We start from the raw sequence: 19355 nt of genomic DNA, 5'->3' as shown, positions 1-19355 counted from the left end.
ATTCTGGCTCAGCCCTAAGCTTCTCCTAAGTGGATGCTGTCAGCTGTGTCAAATTATATACGATGTCTAGGTGATGTGGAGGATTATTAGGAAGAGAGCTGGGAATGGTAAACTCAATTCACAAAGTTTTCAGCCTGAACTTGAAGAGTGGCCTATGATTCCAATAGGCCAGAGCCATTTGGCATGGTTACAGCCATCCAATTTTTAATTTTTTTTGGAGGGGTAAGCTGCTATGGGAGGAGCACCATCAGGTATTGATTAGCCCAGAGCAGTAAGAGATGAGCTGCTGTATAGAATGGCACATTAAGTGATTTTAATGAAAACAATAAAAACCCCAAAAGGCTTAATGGCAGAACTCTGAGGAAGCCCAGCTAGCAAATGCAAACAGCATTACACAATACACCTGGTATGCCAAAGGAAAGGAGGTTTGATGCTCAGCCCCACAACTGCAGCAATAAATGAAGTCAGATAACTCAGATCCAGTTCAGCCTTTTCACAATCATGATAAAAGCCTCCAAAACCATAAAGCCTCTCTGAATACAATGGTCATAACCTGTAAACCAGAATAAAATCGAACCATCTCCCCCACTTTACTATCCTCTGACTCATTTGAAAGAAAACAAATGCACCAAAAATAAGCTTCTCCCCTTGCCTTTCTAGCTACTGGGGGAAAATGAGACATTTCTGTACAGATGGAAGCTGCTGATTTCTTGCTTTAAAAGCCCTTTAATCTCTTTTGGCAACCCTCACCCACACCTTTGCCTTTTTCCACTATCACGATACACCTGTCCCACCTGATGCCAGCCCTGGCTTTGCCAGCAGAATTCCCATGGTGCACGCAGGCGCCAGACTGCCACGGCATTTTAACTCTTCTTGGGGAGAATAAGGAGCTGGAAAGATCACCAACCTCCCCAGAGTAGCTGGGCGCTCTCACACAAACACACACCGTTCTGCTCATTTCCAGGTAACAGGGAAAGCTTTGTAACCCGTGCCCATTTAAATCAGATGCCTTGCAGGTTTGTTATTTGAAAAGCAAACAAACAAATAAATAAATAAATGGAAACACCTCGGTTTTCATGTTAGAAACAAGCAAACAATCAACCTTTGAGAAAATACACAAACACTTTCATTGTCATAAGCATGCAGCGATTTACCCTCCCCCAACATATTAGAAGCAACTCATTTAGAAATGAAGCTACTTTGCATTATATATCACCACATTTTAGTCCATCAGATACAGTCATTCATTTTTATGCAATTTTTCTTATCAAAGCATGCATATAACTCACAGGAATTCCCGTTGTGCAAATGCTCACTGAAAAAAAATCCAATCAAAACAAGTACACACGTACGTACACACACACGTACACACATATTCTAAGCCAAGATGAAAAGCATGCATGGTCAGGGTTTAAGCATAATTTAAGCCAAAATAATTGCTAGATTGTTAAAAAGAAAGCAGCCTGGCAAGTATTTGAAGCAGGTTTTATTCATGCTTTTATTTGATTCTTCTCAATTTTCCTTTCCTTTTAGACTCATTTGTAGCAAACATGCTCAAAAAAAAAAAAAAAAAGTCTCTATTGTTTAAGAAAAAGCAGACAAGAAAAATTAAAAAACAGCAGCATCCATGCTCTGGGTACCAAAGCATTATTTTCTTGGAGCAGAAAAGAAAAAAAAAAATACAATTTAGAAGCTTTTCTATATTTAAAACAATTATCGTGCAGAAATTTGATCTTAATATTAATAGCATGCAATCTCCAAGGAGACGTATTCTAATTTTTTTTAGTATTTTTTTTTTTTTAAAAAAAAAAGTAATTTTCAGTAAATCGGTGCAAATGCCTTTTTTTTTTGTTTGGTTTGGGTTTTGTTTTTTTTTTTTTGTTTTCCTTTCTCCTCCTTGCCGTCAACCTAAAGGTATCTTAAACCCTGCATGCTGCAGTGCTTCGCCTGTGCGCTGCATCGGCTGTGAGAGAAGAAGCTACCTGCGAGTTTTCACAGTGCCATCTCATATCCATGTCTGCCTGGCTACCCCTGCGTGCTTACGGCTTTTTTTTTTTTCTTTTTTTTTTTCCCTTCCTTCCCTTCCTTTCTCTCTTCCCCCCCCCTTCCCCTCCCCGCTTAATTCTTAATGGAAATCCTAGGAAATTTAGTCCATCCTCTGAAATCAATACTGGTGACAGGCGCGCTGCCTGCCTCCGCGGGAGCCGGGGATGATAAATTGCCTGCGCATCCGCCCGGCCTATCAGTGCCCGGCGCTCCGCCCGCCCCTGGCCGCGCCCGCCGCCGCCGCGGGGACACCGGGGACGCCGCACGGCGCTGCGGAACCGCGCCGAGCGCCGGGGAACGCGGGGATGCGGGGGAATGCGGGGGGATGCGGGGGATGCGGGGGGACGCGGGGGGATGCAGCAGCCGCGCCTCTCCCGCCACACCCGCGGGCAGCCGTGCCACACCGACCCCACCACCTCGGTGGCGCCAGCGCTTGAAGAAAACGCCCGGGACAAAAAGGCGGCAGAATTCCACCAGCGCCGCGTGATGGGATGGGATGGGATGGGACGGGACGGGACGGGATGGGATGGGGCGCCCTCCCGCCCCGGCGCTTGGAAGCGGGCGCGGCCCGGCCGGGATGAGCGTGGGAAGCTGCCAGGCACATCTGCCCTCCCCTTGGCCGCCCAGCGCTGCACAGCTGCTGGAGCCAGCTCGACCAAACAGCTGCTGAAAACAGGTTTGTCAAACGAGTCACCAGCCCCCCAAATCCAGCCACAGAGTCTCGCCATCAGATACCTTTTACCGCAGCACCATTTCATTTGGCCTAGGGAGAATTTTTCCTTTAATCTTCCTCCCCCCCCCCCAACAGTTTTCATGAATCCCAGCAGTTGTAACATAGCAAGTGTCCACCTTTAGGCTTTTTCAGCCCTGAAATCTACATTGAATAATGGATGTTTATGCTGAGGAAAAAGACAAGCGAGACATGAAAAAGTCAGGTGATACCAACTTTGCATTTCCCCTGACAGGAGCTCGGAGGTGATAAAACCTTGCCCTGACATACCCTCACACACCCATTTCTGTGGACACGTGTTGCCTTTTTCAAAAGGCGTTTTGGGCTTGCAACACCATTTGATAAACAACACGTCCGCAAGTTACTGCTAATGGCCAAAGCACGTGGCAGTAAAGCAAAGCTGGTGCAGTGTCTTGATACACTTCCTCGTGAAAAATAAATTGAAATGGATTGATAAGATCTACTCTGTATGAAAAGCATTTCCCTCCCCTAAAACAGAGCCAGGATTGACCCTGAGTTGTGTGGCTGGGTATGTTTGGTAGATTTGCATAGTAGTGGCTAGATTTTTAATATTCAGTTATTAAATTATAAGTGTGTGTAATAGGTGTCCACTGTGTTCTTTTCCTGGTGAATTGAAAAATAGCAGCCCATGGACAGCAGCAGGGCTGCCTGCTGGCCACAGGGGCTCTCCAGGTACATTCATTTGGCTGCAACTCAGTCACAACCAGGATAGTCAATGCTGAAAGAAACACTGCGCTGCTTGTTGGAAGTGGCATTCTTATTTGTTAAATGTCTGTCTGTGCCACGTGGTGCTAATTAGAGGAAAGTCATTGCCCTGAGGCTCTTATACTTGCCTTATGCTGGAACCTGACTCCTGGCCCTAAAGCTAGCAAACTTTAAGGCAGTGTGCTGGTGGAGCAGAAAGCACTGCGCTCTCTTATTCCACACAGTGTTTTCTAAGGGTGGGTCAGCAAAATTAAAAGGTCCCCTGGAGCTGAACATTGCGTTTTGATAGCTCTCACAGTTGGAAATCTCAGCTTTTTCATTCAGAGCAATTCCTGACCCTCCAAGGAGCACCCTAGAAATCCCCAACTTTGGCTCTGCACCCTTCCCCTTTTGGAAAATGGCAGAGGACACCGTCAGGCTGTAATTGCACGGTTCCTTGTCCAGTGTTTTGTGGCAATTGTCAAACCTTCAAGCCTTGTTTGTCCATCCCGGGTCAGGGACCAGGACAGAAGACAGGAAGGGCAATGCCCATGGTCAGCAGCCGTACTCTCACTGCCCTTCTGGCCTCCATTTCCCTGGGTTTCCTGACTACAACTCTTGTTGGGGCTGTGTCCTCAATGGAAAGAGTTCATTTAGGGGCAAAACAAATACGAAAACCACTCCTATTTTAATTAAGAAAATTATCTAAATGAGAATAATAAGTACCATTTCAAGCGGATCAATGCAGTTCTTTCACATTCACTAAGTCAAACTTTCATTAACCCCAGCACATGCCTTCCTGAAAGACAGTACCAAATTATCTATAATATTTTGCTTGAGGCAGTATTTTTCAGAAGTGTGATTTTACAATAACACCATTAACAGTAATGGACTGTCATATGTCCTGCGTGCTGTTATTCAGGGCGCTAACTAGCGCAGCAATAAAAGGAATGGTATAAAGATGGATGACAGATCCCAGCTCCCCTCAAACGTTCAGCAGATGTCTGTGAGGATGAAATGCTGTTTGAGAAGCCTTGCCTTGAAGTGCTGGGGGGAAATGCTGCAGAGCACAGCTTGCTGTGAGGTGTGCTAGGTCAGAAAGCCATATCCTACAGATTCTGGCTGTCCAGCAAAAACCAGCTTGAAAGAGAATTCCTTCTGTTGGAGAACAACCCTCCATCTAGCCAAGTTCAGGATTTTTGGTTTTTTTCCTTTCATGGAGTTGGAGCTGTCTGTGTCTCATGTATGATGGGCTATGGTGTGATGTGGAAATACAATAGACAGTGTGGCTGGGATAAATTTTACCCAAAGGATGTGAAGGCACTTAATGGGCTTAGTGTGGCAAAGCAGTTAGAAATGATCTGACTTTACACTTAAGTAGTTGCTACTTTGCATTTAAGTAAACTCCTGAGTGCTTTGTTGAATCAAGTCCAAATGTACAAAAAATAAAACTAAATGCAAAAAAACAACCTGAATTTGCTTGACTACACACTCTCAAGCTGCACATGAGACTTTTGCTGAATGTACGTATTTTGCCAAATATATATAAAATATTGCTTGAAAACTTGCTTGTCAATGCAGTGAGAGATAGGAGATGAGTTGGATAACATATATTTCACGTTGAGGGGCACTGTAGTAAATATAAAGACAAATCTCTATAGTTACTAAAATGCAGAAACAGCATTATGCTTGAAAAACATAGACAAACAAAATTATGTTAAACCCACCATACACAACTGAGAACAGGAGAAGCCAAACTTGTGATTTGATTTAGATCTAAATATGCTACATATTTCATTAACTAGACAGGAACTGTACAGACATATCATCATTAAAATCCTTGCTAGTGCACTGAACAGGCAATTTTATAAAATGATTGTAATTTATCTAGGAAAAAGATCTACTCAAGAGCAAAAAAAAATCCCCCAATTATTTTATATTGTCTTTTTTAGATACCATTTTATCAAAAAAATTTGCATCTGCAATTCAGACACAGGTGGAAGCCTTCAGTTCTTACACTTCAGCCTAAGGGCAAGCACAAATTAAGCTGCTTAAGATGAGAATGAGATATTTTATGCACTATCCACCACTTCAAACGTGCTTTAAAAATGTGAAAGTTATGTGAGTTTTAAATATAAATGTCTGTGCGTCCTTAGGGATTAAATTGTCACTTCAACTTGAGTCACATTGCCCTTATGGCCAAGGTGGGCCTCCACTGATGCCCTGTCCCCTGCAAACCCCTCAATATTGTCCTTGGGAAACATATTTAACAGCTTTGAGGTGTATGTGGGTTTGCTGTCACAGTGAGATTTAATTTTGTAATTACGTGTGCACAAAGTCAATCCTACCCAGAGAGAGCTGGTATTGAGGAGGAAGCCTTAACTGTTTCCATGGGAGAACTGGGACAGTATTTGGGATTTCATCAATGTGACATCTTCACTTTGCCCCTGGAGACTCCTGCAGTACTCCACTCTGCGAAACTACCGAACTCTGGGAAATGAGTGTCAGTGTCAACACGCTGTGTCATCTCTGTAACACTGAGCGTACTTGCACCTGGGACAAAATTATCCCTTTCTGGCAGGAAGTCTGTAATCTCCTTCCCAGAGCACTGCACTCTCCCATCGTGCTGTCAGCCAGGCTGCACCCATCAGGCCGGCTTGCAGACGGCTCCATTCCCATGGATCACAGGAAAACAAGCTCAATAGTGATGAAAATCCTCAAGAGAACTGCACTCCACTGCTTAAAAGGTCGGGATCCTCCTCCTTCTTTAAGCAAATGGAAGCAGAAAAACTGTCAATGGGAAAAAAAATTACTCTCTCGAGAAAACATAATTTAGATCAATCCTACCTGTTTGGAACTAACAGCTTCCATCAGACTTTAGTCCCCAATTCTATACTGTTAGGAAACAGATTAAATGTACACTTTTGTTTCTGGGCACATATATTTTTTGATTCTCTGCTTCTCTTACCTCCTGTTGTGATTCCCTAACATTTTTTTCTGGCCTTTCCAAATCCTTCTACACCTGGTTAATCAACAGTGTCATAATACTACAGAGGGAAAATGATGACATGCAGCTATTATCCTAATTATATAGAGCACCTTTATTTTGTCTCAATTGTCTTCATAAATTATGTTTCTTACGCATGCAAATATTAGCACTACTTGATTGCTCATACCTATCTGGTTTAGTCATAAGCACTCATTGCCTTTTCTAGGATAGAGAAATTACATGGGAAGATACACAGATACAGATGTAGGAAGGGGAAAGAAGTAATCTCTTTGTATCAAAATCTTTTCCAAGGATGATTAAGGGTGAACAATTGCAAACCTCTATTCTCGAAATGGCAAGACCAAACATTTGTTGGACAATGTTTAAAGCTGAATGCCCGTAGAACAAAGAGGAAGAAATTTTTCTCCTAGCCTGCCACAAAAGCAGGCACAAAGAAAGATACCCTTTTGTGGGGAAAAATAAATAATCGCTGATAAGAAAACCCAGAGTAGCATTCTGAAATTTTCAAGTATGTTGTCCATGATTTTCTAATTAAAAAATAATCCAGAATTACAATGTTTAATTATTCACAAGGTTTCATTTTTCCCCTGTAGCTACACAAAGAATGCCAGGTGTCACATGCAGAATGTGTTCACCCTTGGTGTGCTGTGCTGAATGGGAAAAGGGGTTTTATCCCCCTGTTTCAGTCTAGGAAATAGTGAGGCAGCCTTAACTTGCACATGAGTGTCCAGTGTCTAAAAGACTTGTAAAGTCCATCATCTGCCTTGATTTCTGCATCAAGTGCCCCTCTGTACAGGTCACAAAGCCCTAAATAAACAAGCCCTAAAGCCCCACAGGCGATTCACATGGGATGCTTTTATTTCTTTTTTGTAGGGGGCAAAGGAACCACAGAGCAACAATGGATTGTTGATAATCTCTTTGTCAACAAATCCCTTTGATTTGTTATTTTAGTGGTATAACAGGTGTTATTCTCATTTCAGTGAGTGTCAGTTCAGGCACATGGGTTTATTAGGGAACCTGAAATATCTCCAGGGGCTCAGCAGTGTCAACGAGACCTCAGCATTTAGATGAGCCTCAGGGACAGGGTCAAGCTTGGCACAGCCAAGAGAAAACTTCTAAATTACCTAAAGGTTTTCACCTCCTGCAAACAGCAACAGGATCCAGAGAAGAGAGGAGAATGAGCTCCAGTACCAGCAGCAGCATACCAACAATGTGTGGTTTGCAGGAGAAGCACATGGAGTAAATGTGAAAATTGAAGCTGGGGAGGAAGTGGTGTCTGAAGAGAGAGGCCCACATCTGCCTTTTGCTCTTTGCTGTGAAAGAGCATGTCAGAGATCACGTTTTCTTCCCCCAGATGAGAACAAGGAAAGAAATAAAAATGAAAGTCTTTGTGTTCTTTCCTCCTGGGTACATAAAGCACATCTGTGTGCGCACAAATAAATAAACTGGGAGCAACTGCAGTCGAGGACATGCTGTAAACAATAAAGCTATTTATACCATTTCATTCTTCTGTCAACATTTGATGTTTCAATATGATTGTACATTTCACAAATTTTTAGATTCTCTCATCACCTTTGGCAGGGTCAGGAAAGGTTTCATCTGCTCGTGTCAGCCTCCTGTACAGATAACAGGGGCGACTGCCTACACTAAAATGTATACAAGACGATGAAATCCATAAGACAAAGTTGCTGTAGCTGTAGTTAGGGGAGCAGAAAAAAAAGACAGATGAAGTCTCAGTTTCCAGTGTATTTTCTCTAGGTGTAATTTTGTGCTGCTCCATCAGAGCCATTTTTAGCAGCTGGGGAATCCTTCTTGCAATTTCAACATCTATAAAGGAGTTTAAATCTAAACCTAACAGAGTGGAGAATGTAATATACTGGCTTTGATTGATCTGGATCTTTGGGTTTCTAAAACCTCGTTGGTTCAAAGATTGCTACGAATATATTGTTTGTTCTGCTTCAAAATCATACCTTTTGAGAGACACCCACATAGCTCAGAAATAGATGTGAAAATGCATTAAATTTTGGCCTGGCTACATTTTGCAGAGTGGGAGTGTAAGGGGGGAAAAAAAGACAATATGAAGCCTTCTTTCTAAATTAAAGGTTTCATATCCTAATAAATAATTTCTTTGGCTGTTAGGAAATGCTTGCATTATCCCCTAGCATGGAGAAGCCTGCAGAGGCTGGGTGTGTGCTCTGTTCAGATGTTTTGACTGTTCCATCAGAGCCTGGGCCGTGTCTCTTTTGAGCGCTCCACGGAAAACCAAAGCAGCTGTGGGATAAACGTGCAGACACTCACAAAAACACACGGGGGGTGATGCTGGCTGCTCCTCCTCCTGTGAGGGGAGGGTGCCTCTCCCCTGGTCACAGTGGGCTCAGGGCTTCCTTGATCCTGTGTCTTGGGTTTGTGTGGGAAGGATGGCTGACATGGATGAGGGATTCAAAGAATAGCTGCAGGCGGCTGAACCTGCTGTAAGCTGACAAGAATGGGAACACCAAGAGAGAAATCTTCAAATGAAGAGCTAATTAATGGGTGCAGTTGTTATCAGGAGGGCTCAAATTACAGGCCTAGAGGAAGACCGTGAAACTAATGAAGAAATTCACATTTTGGAGAGAATATCTTGCTATGACATCAACCTCTAGGCGATGAGAAATGAGGAGACTGATGGGCTGACAAGACCACTTGCCTTTAAAAAGCACAGGGCTGCTCACCTGCCTCTCTCCCAGCAGCCAGGTTTAAAAGGGAAGGGTTTGTAGCAGGGAGGAGAACTAGAAGAGCCATGCAAACTACACCACACTCAACTCGACCCACAGACAGAACTAAAAGCAATGGGAACTACTTAATTTCTGAATAAGAAACTCATATTCTCTAAAAGGGCATAAAAATATGAAACTGAGCCCTTAACACCTGAACAGGTCTAACAAAACCAAACCAAACCAAACCAAACCATCCTCAACAAAACTAGAATTTGAACACTTCATGAGAATCAAATTTTCTTCACACTTGAATAAATTACTCTTTTGGCTCAGCCATTTTGCAGCAGGCAAGAACTACACAGAATTGGGGGAAGGTGTGGGTAATTAGCTGTTTTTTGACTGAAGTGAATTGCATTTAAAGAAAGAGATTAAAAAAAACACATCTCCCCCTGTCCAAACAAGGCAAGCATGCAGAGCCCATAGAAATTCACAACAAGAGTTTTGTGGATCATGGAAAAGGAGTTAAAGGGCAGGTGAAAAACCCTGTTCCTTCAGAAATCAGCTGCAATTCCGTGAGAATTTCAATCCTTATTTTTCAAAACATCCTGTGGCCTGTCCTCTGCTTTCCTACCTCTTTGGGAAGCTCAGTGAGAAGCCCTTCTGCAAGCAGTGTCACTCTCACCTCGCCAGTCAGTGTGACCAGAGGAAGGGGCAGAGGATATCAGCACTGCTTTACTCCTACACAAGAGGCTTGTAGATCTGCACACACACCTTAGAAACATGCACTGTTAGAGAAACTGTTTTGAAGGTGGAATATACCAATCCACATAATTTTTAAAGAAGACAACAGGTAATTTTTTTATACATTGAACCAGTATGGAGGCATGCAGTGTAATTAGAAAGGTTTCACAAATTGCTGGTGTTCACCACTCAAGCTAAAACTCTGACACACTATTTATATTCATTTCTATCTCTACAAACCTAGTTAAAACACAAATGAGATGTTACTTTTTTTTACTACGACAAGACACGAAAAATCAAAAGCATATTGCTTTTTATGATGTCAGTCTTCCAGAGCATACTGAAGAAAGAAAAAAAAATAAATTAAAAAAAAAAAGAGTTGTATTTTTTGTCTGATGATCTGTCAGAGAGTTTGTTTATGCAGGTCACAGTTCTGTAGGCAGTGAAATAAGCTTGTGATGATAAACTGGAAATTACAATAATACATGGCCATGTACAAGACCACACACAAGCATGTGCATCCTACATGTTGGAAACATCCTATTTGTTTTCTGCCCTGTTTAGTATCAAATCTTATTTCTCTTTCATGCTAAGAGACAACTAATTAGAAGTCTACTAATCAATAGACCATTTTATTATCCAGTTCAGCTCTGAATAATCCTCATCATTTAACGAGCTTCTGAGCAGGCCAGCAGGGAATATGCAGCAAAAACAAAGAATCTGACAAATACCAAGGGCTAGTCAGTACAAAGCAGCTTTCAAGAAAATAGAAAAGCTACCGGAGATTAGTTTTAAGTAGTGGAATCAAAACAAGCATAATGCAAATCTGGTTTTCCTTCTTTTCCTTGCCCAGCTAAGCCCTGGAGGTCAGTCAGCTCTGGCTGCTGGAGGTGGCACCTCTGCCGGAGCCAGGGAGAGCTCCATGGCTACAGGAAGGGATTTTGTGTTCAAAGAAAGGAAGGGAAGGAGTGTGTTATCCTCCTTCAGGGCTCCCCAAGAGGTTTAAGTTTCTCCACAGAAGCTTTGTGGAGAAGTCCCAGCACAGCTCTGCTGGACTAGCAGCATCCCTGGGCAGCAAAGCCAGGTTCTCCCCAGCTGCCATGAAAGTGAGTGCCCTTCTCTGTGCCACTGTAGAAGTGGATTTGTCACCTTAACTCTAAAGAACCAGGAACATCCTGTCTGTCACAATATTCATATATTCACAGATTACAGAAACAGAGAGTTATCTGCACAGACCTGCCCCCCCTTCCCTTTTTTTTTCAAACAAATCAGTGGATTTTATTTGGCATTTTTGAAGTGTATACTTATTTAATTGAAAGAAACCAGGATAATTATTCTTTGTCGATCAAAAATGTTTTCTGTGCTTTAAAGAAGACTACAGAATAAAAAGTAGGACAATGCAGAGTAAAACACTTAATTAAATAGTCCTGAACATATTTTATATGCACTTTCATTTCCTTGACAGCATTGCTGTGCTACTTCCTCATTCATTGTTAATGAACTAAGTCTATCTTTGCTTGGTCTTGCTACAGCATTAAAACAATAAAGATAAATAAAATCAGCCTAATGTTAAATTTAAGCTTTTAGGTTCATAAAAAATATTTACAGCTCAAATCACAGTCAAGTTTAAATCAGAAACTTCTCCATAATAAAAAAATATAAAAAATCTCTGTAGCAAATGCATAAATCATCAAATAAATAAGACAAGGAAGGATGGAAGTAGGCTTACAAAAAAACCCAAAAACAGGATACAGATGTAAAAGTTTGTGTATATGTAATAAAAAGTCAAAAGTCAGTATGTTTCTAATTGATAAAATTTTAACATTCAACTTATTTTACCGTGGAATCCATGACTGATGATCCAATTAATTTAATTTATGAAATTATTTCTAAATGTTTACTTGGTGCCAAGTATAAGCACAGTGTCAGCTCTGAGGAGCCTGAGGTCTAACAGGTCCAAAGAAAAGTCTTAACAGCCCTTCAAGGTCAAAATTACACTAGGAAAATGTCTTAGAGTAGAGGTTACTGGACTAATATTTATTTATTTGTAAAATCTTATGTAGTTATTTTTGCCATATGCCATGCCAAGTTACTCTTGTTTGGGTCTGCCTCTCAGTGGGATCATTTTCTCTGAGCAGGAACAATTGGAGCAGACCCCTCCCCGAGCCTCCTGTTCCTGGGAAGGCAGAGCTGGAGAAGTCCTCTTGGCTCAACTACATCCTCAGCATAACCACCACAGGACCTCTTTACCAACCAGCCACACCAGTTCACTTTTCACTGTTTGTCAAGAAGCTTTTTGCTGCTCCTACTGGAACACAACTCTCTCAGCACCCTCTTATTAATCCCAACTTGATTTTGTCTGTGGGCCCGCTTCTTCTCAGGTCACTTCAATACTTTGGCATAAATAATCCTCTCCCCTCACTCATTTATTTATTTTTATTCCTAGTCATTGTTTTCACAGAATCATAGAATGGTTTGGGTTGGAAGGGACCTTAAAGTTCATCTTGTTCAAACCCTCTGCTGTAGGCAGGAACACCTTTCACTAGACCAGGTTGTTCAGTACTCCATCCAGCCTGGTCTTGAATACTTCCAGGGATTGGGTATCCACAGCTTCTTTGGGAAACCTGTGCCAGTGCCACACCACCCTCACATAAAAGAATTTTTTCTTACTGTCTAATCTAATCTGAAACTATTCTCTCTTCTCCTGTCACTACATGCCCTTGTAAAAAGTCCTTCTTCATCTTTCTTGTTGTCTCTCTTCAGGAACTGGAAAGCTGCAATTAGGTCACCCCGAGTCCTTCTCCTTTTCAGGCCAAACTGTCCCAGCTCTCTCAGCTTTTCCTCCAAGCAGGAGAGTTGCTTCATCCCTCTGATCAGTTTAGTATCCTTCCTCTGGACTCACTCCAACAGGCCCCTGTCCTTCCTGTGCTGGGGAACCAGAGGAGGATGCCACCCTCCAGGTTTTGCTGTGATAAAACAAGCTGTGTTCTTGTAGAGGATGGAAATGTGAACAAGATCACATCAGACAAGCAGGATGTAAACTCTCAGCAATTCTTACAGTAACCAGCTTAGAATTGTGTCGTTTTGAAATACAGTGGGATAAAGATGCACATTTCCAGTGGATGTAGAGTGCTGATGTGCTGCAAATGTCACATAAAGCTGGGGTGGCTGGCTGGTGCAGAAATAGATTTTTTTAAATCTTGTAGGACAGGACCTTTGGCAGCTCACCCTCCCATGAGAGGGCCCAGCAGAGCCTTTTCCATGGCCACACCACAGCTTACTCATCCTGTTGTTATTTAGAACTCCCCATGCTGTTGCTCCTTTTTCATTTCTAACTGATAAAACATTACCTTGTAGCTCAGTGCTTTGTTATTCTGGAGGATGTGATTTTGCATGTGATCCTGATGAATTCATCTCTCTAATCCTACCCCACTCCAACAGGATCATCCAGTTTCACCCTCACTTTCTCCAAACTGGCAATGCCTGCTTTCTTCTCGTCATACCTAATCAGGGCACCTCTGCTCTCTGACCTACTCCTGGGACACATTTTTACTGCTGTTCATTTGCCAGTCTCAAAAGAAGAGAAAAGACTTGCAATCAACCAGCTCATCAACTTGAAGAAAAATGCTGGTTTTCTATTCCTGGTAGGTTGAATCTGAAGTCCTGGCTTCATCTTGTAGCTACCTAAAGCCTTTATCCCAAATCTGAATCTGGGAGAAGGTTGTACCTACTGATTTATAAGAAAACAAGAGCTACAAGAGCAGTCAGGCAGAATGCTAGCAAAAAAAAAAGAGAGGGAGAAGATGCCCAAATAATCTGAAACAGAACTGTCCATACTACCAGAAGGAAGAATGAAAAATGTCTCAGTCCCCACAGATAAAAGGAAATATTTGGAGTCATACCGTTATTCTAATCCACAGTGGTACATCTTGTTGACATAAAAAATTGATCCTAATAGCAAAATACATCCTCAGTAAAATGAACAACTTCTTGTTTTTTTTCTGCAGCTGTAGCAGATAATTGATTAATAGTGCACAAGCCAAGAAGAAATAGCGTGTATGACACCATATTCATATTTTTTCTGACAGATAAAGTAAAGTTTTAAGGCCTTGTGTTCCTTCTTTTCAGACTGGTAAATTCCATCTGTTAAAAATGAGTTTCCAGTTGGCACACAGAAAATGACTGCACTGTTGTATAAGCATCTCCACTAAGCTTTGTCATTTATTTCTGTAATTAAAACCATTTTGAGAAAGACATAGTCAGTTCAAGCAAATTGCATGTTATAATAAAACAATTCTAATAACAATCCAGAAGTTATTAATGAATACTCAAATCTATATAGGAAAGTATTAACTGGAGTAGCTCCTGAACAGGATTATTGCTATTTTCAGGCTTTTAAATGTGTAAATGTGTTTTCTGCACAGAATGTGGCAGTTACATTTGCATAAAAATCATAAATCCAATCCAGAAATGTAATTTTATTTTTGTCAATAATCAGTCTGTTAATTTATCAAGGGCTCTGAACATCTGAACTGGTGGAGCAGAGGACAATGATATGTCTTTTTCATGGGATTTAGTAGTTAGAAACAAGGAGGGAACTGAAGGATGACACTTTTAAAACAACTTGTATTGCTTGCAAAAACACTTTTTACCATTTCTTAGAGATCTCTGCCTAGTGTTTGCCAGACTCTCCTCAGCTCTCCAATCCCAATAAATGCGTGACAGAACTAATAAAAGCCTCTTCCTATTCTGATTAATTGTTTTGAAAATAGCAAAATTTCGTATGTCTCAGAGCCCTTCCTGACAGAACGTACTGTGGCTAAAAGCCACATGGCAAATCACTCCACACAGATGCCTTAAGCATGTGCTCACTCCAAGAGCCAAAAAAGCAACTTCTGACTAAGGGCTTTTGCTTTTGGAAGTGTAAACTTTGGCAGATAAACATCCTCTCTCTTCTTGCCCTCAGGGGAACAATTTCTGCTTATTAAAGGCCATCCCTTCCCAGGTACCTTTAGAAGAGTTAATTCCAGCAATTAACACCCTAACCCTAGAAACATCGAGTTCCAAAGGAACCATGAAGCTTGGTCCAGAAACTCTGGAGATATTCAGCAACTTGATTCCAGTCAAGATGTGCAGGAAGATGAAGTGATGGTGCAACCCACTTTGGCCAGAAAACTTCTTCCCATCATTTCTTTGAGACTGATGAATGAGACAACACTAAGGATCATGACCTCATAAATTTGTGGGAGTTGTGACCTTTCAAGCACCAGATGATCATTCCAAGATAAATTTATCCTCTGACAAGGACAGGCTATGAAGATAAAACCCAGCACATGATAAAATGATCATGCCCTTTTTGCCATCAGAAGTCTTGTTAGGAAAGGGCTACACAAATCCACGGTATCGTCATTGTTGGTTTATTACATGAAAACCTGGAACTTCTGCAATGAAAATAATGTTCTTCCAGAAGCACTAAACACAAGATTCAGAAACAAAACATCTTACAAATGAAATAGCCAGACTTCCTGATAGCTGGGCTATGGGAAGAGAGGGTACAAGAGGCACTGCAAACCAGTAAGCTCTTGAGGAATGAGATGAGCTATTTGTAAAGGTATGCAGCTAGTAATTGTGTGTGTGGTTAAACATCCTTGTCTCCAAAGAAATTCCTATCACAAAAGCCTACAAAATGGGTTTATTTCAGCCTAAGAAGCAAAAAGATGGCAATTGCACAGAGGGTGGTGTCCATGCATCTTTTCCTCTTAGAAGCAGTGGCTTCTCATGCTTTCACAGCTGAAACCTGAAAAATACCTCAATCAGATATAGTCCCTGTCCTGAAATTTGACAGGTGTAATACATTCTTTGCTACAAAGAAGAAAGCATCTTTCTCAGAGGCAATTACTACATCTTGCTTTGCAAAGACCACTCCATGTTTTCATTTCAGGGTAGACCAGTGCCATGACCAAGTGACCAAATGGTCACTCAAGAGTCTAAAGTTAGCTGAACTACCCCAGGTCTCAGACACATCTCCACCTATGACACCAACAAGAAATGGTACCCAATGCCCTTCCTTCTTGCCATAACTAGAAGCCTTGAGGGCTGTTTTGGGGGTTTTTTTATATTAAAAAAAACCAAAAAAACAAAACCAAACCACCTCCCCCAAACAAAAGCTCTAAAGAAAACTGGTTCCTCTATGACAAGTGACTAATTCACAAGAAAACTCATATAAAGTCCTAAATTTACAGTGAGACAAAGGATATTCTTTGCGATTCTTTTAAGTAAGTGAATATTTTATATTTGCTTTCACTCAAAGGCTTTTAGATTCTTCTATTTTCCACTCCTTTCTCCTTTTCTTCCTATATTTTTTAAAACAGAGTAAAAGAATAAAAGCAAACAAAAGAAAGAAGGAAATAAAAAGATTATATAGTTTTTGGCAAAAAATGGCACTGCAGATTGGAAACCCCCTTAAAGCAGAAATATATGGACAAATACAGAAGAAGACTGGTACCATATAAATTTGCTTTCACCAGAAAACCATACATCAAACCCCTCTGAGATCTTTCCTCCTCCCTTTCCCTGGCAATCACAGAAGGGCTTACCAAATCAACAGCCTAAGTGGGCTGGAGTCGTGGCCTAGATGAGTGAGTTGTTCAGCACCATGTGAACAGAGACCTCCATTGCACTGTTAGGCTCCTGGTATGGACTAGCTCATGGCACACTTGATCTGCCCAGAGCAATAAAGCCTCCTCCTGCACCCACGCTTGCATGCACCATATAAAAGCCCATTAAAAAAGACAGCTACTCATGGCATTGACAGGAGTATCCCACTTCTACATATGCTGACTTAGAAACTTGCTTTGAAAGCTTCACTGCTGAAATCAGCCATCTCAATGTTCCCAGGAAGGGGGGGGAAAAAAAAAGCTTTTATTACTGCAAGAGAACAACAGACCCATGGGGATATAGCAGTTGCAAGGATGCTGCTAAAGTTCAAGGAGAAACGGCAGCTTGAGAAATGTTGTTGCTCCAGAAAAAAAAAAAAAAAAAGGATAGGTATGGAGGAGAAAAAAAAAAAAAAAAAAGGATAGGTATGGAGGAGGAAAAATAGTAATGATTAAATAAGCAAAACAAAAGAGAGGAAAGATACAGAGAGCAATCAAGCAAAATTTTTCTGAATGGGAAAAAAATTTAGAGGTATACAGCTAATAATGAAAAATAGGACAATTAATGAAAAATACAAAGGAAGCAAGTATGAAAAAATTAAGAAATGGTCTGTTGTGTGGGTGAGAGTGAACACAGAGAAAGATAACAATGTCAGATATATTATACTACTAAAGCTTTTTATTTTCCCATGTCCATTTGCCTTTCAAACTCTTGCAAAACATTACCTCATCTGTTTGGTTTGGGTTTTCTTTTTCCCTATTGTGCAAACTCACATTTCTCATCATTGTCTTTTCCACTGCAGATAACCCCCTTCTCTAGCCAGAGCACCATCAGAGAGGTAATGTCATGCACAGCTGACTGTGTCTTCAAGTGCATTTGTTTGTATTTGCTAAATGCATTTTGAATGTGTTCTGTTCACTCACCTCATCACAGCAGAAGCTCAGGGAAACACTGAGAAACATCTGTTTCACAATCACTCCCAGACACACACACACACACTCCATGTTTCTATAAGGGCTTCTAAGTAATCAGAGGAAAATGGACACATTTCATATTGTTTAATCAGTGGATAATGCAAACCCACAAAATGTCTTCTCTGAAAGTATTCTGTCGTCTTTGGAGCCCCTAAGCTACAATTCTTTTTGAAGAAGAGAAGCTTCAGATTGTTTTGTCATAAAAGTTTCACTAAAATGCTGAGAAAATTGGCTTATTTACTTACATATATTCTTTGCAATATATATGTTTTGCCAAATAATACAGTTATACTGTTAAAAAAAAATCACTTATTGCAGTTTACTTCTCTCTAAGATCCAAAGGATGCTCTAATGGAGTCAGGCCTCTTCACTGTGATAAAATAATCTGGACCTTCAACACTGTTAGCAGAGATATATTCACACTTCTGCTTTTTCCTCACAAAAAAACTATTTTGGGGGTATTCACTGTATGACAGAATATAGTGCAAAAAACGACCACAGAGGTGTGCCTGTGATTTGAGGGTTTGCCACAGAGATACTTAAACCTGAAACAGAATCGGACATAAATTTCATAGCCTTTCTATTAATACACATCTTTGACCAAAGATCAGCCCATTTGTGATTTTCAGCCACTGTTTCTTTCACTGCTGAACCTCTCCCAGATGTCCTCATCACTTTAGGATACCACCCTTCAAATCTGCATTGTAACGTGCCTTGTGCATTTCATAAATCAGGGCTGAACTCTTCACTTCTACAAATTACTCCTGAAAATCACCTCACTCATCTTCTGAAGTATGATCTGCTCGCTTGATGAAATACTAAGATTTTTCCTTAATGTGTCCTGGTCAAATTCATAATTATAACACATACTCCATTGAATGTTCAATGCAATAATTAGATGATAATAACTTGATGGTTCCCCTGAACAAGGCAGAGAATGGGATCTGTGTGAAACCTCCTCTTTCTGGTGCACCGTTGCAGGGTTGGAATCTGACTACTCACATATAAATTCAGAAAACTGAACAAAGTTATAAAGCTACATTATACCATCAGAAGGAAATTCTGAATAAACTCTTCAGTGACAGGAGGTTCAGATGCAATCTGGAAAAAAACAGCCTCCTTTGTGGAGAATTGTTGAAATTACTCAGACGCAGCTTAACTTTGTGTCTGGCTTGACAGGGAAAACTGCAAGCTCCAGAACCCTGCCACTGAGATTTCAAAGAAAAATTAATTTAGGTGCACAGAAGCTTTTGTCAAATAGAGGAGCTTTGGATTGCGTTTTAAAAAAAGATAAAATTACTGCCCGCAGTCTGCTTAACATCTTTGTCAGTGACGTGGACATTGGGATCGAGCACACCCTCAGCAGGTTTGCTGATGAAGACACCAAGCTGTGTGCTGCAGTCAACAGGCTGCAGGGAAAGGATGCCATCCAGAGGGACCTGGAGAGACTCGAAAGGTGGGCCCAGACAAACCTCATGCAGTTCAGCAAGGTCAAATGCAAGGTGCTGCCCATGGGTTAGATCAGTCCTAAGCACAAATACAAGCTGGGTGGAGAATGGAATGAGAAGAGGCCTGAGGAGAACTTGGGTGCTGACTGATGAGAAGCTTGGTGTGACCCAGCAAAGTGCACTTGCAGCCCAGAAAGCCAACCAGATCCTGAGCTGCCTCCAAAGCATCGTGGCCAGCAGGGTGAGGGAGGGGACTCTGCCCCCCTGCTCTGGTGATTCTCTGTCTGGTGAGACCCCTCCTGTGTCCAGCTCTGGGGCCCACAACATTAGAAGGACATCAACCTGCTG

The 19355-nt window shown here is 41.4% G+C and overlaps 1 protein-coding gene across 34 annotated transcripts in view; it reads right to left on the bottom strand.

The window, feature by feature from the left end:
* Positions 1 to 19355, bottom strand: part of NRXN1 (neurexin 1) — a 670738-nt gene that overhangs the window by 51014 nt on the left and 600369 nt on the right. Inside the window, exon 1 of one of the 34 annotated variants that reach the window (XM_015621272.1) lies at positions 1983 to 2067. The exons of the other annotated variants lie outside the window; for them this stretch is intronic. Coding sequence (XP_015476758.1) covers positions 1983 to 2015 — 33 coding nt within the window. The 5' untranslated portion in view covers positions 2016 to 2067. Of the gene's footprint in view, positions 1 to 1982; positions 2068 to 19355 lie in introns of those variants that run through there. 34 annotated transcript variants of the gene reach the window in all.

This window comes from Parus major, chromosome 3, assembly GCF_001522545.3.
Source record: "Parus major isolate Abel chromosome 3, Parus_major1.1, whole genome shotgun sequence".
Taxonomy (NCBI): Eukaryota; Metazoa; Chordata; class Aves; order Passeriformes; family Paridae; genus Parus; species Parus major.
The sequence above is the reverse complement of the archived record's forward strand: the minus strand, read 5'-3'. Positions and strand labels throughout refer to the sequence as shown.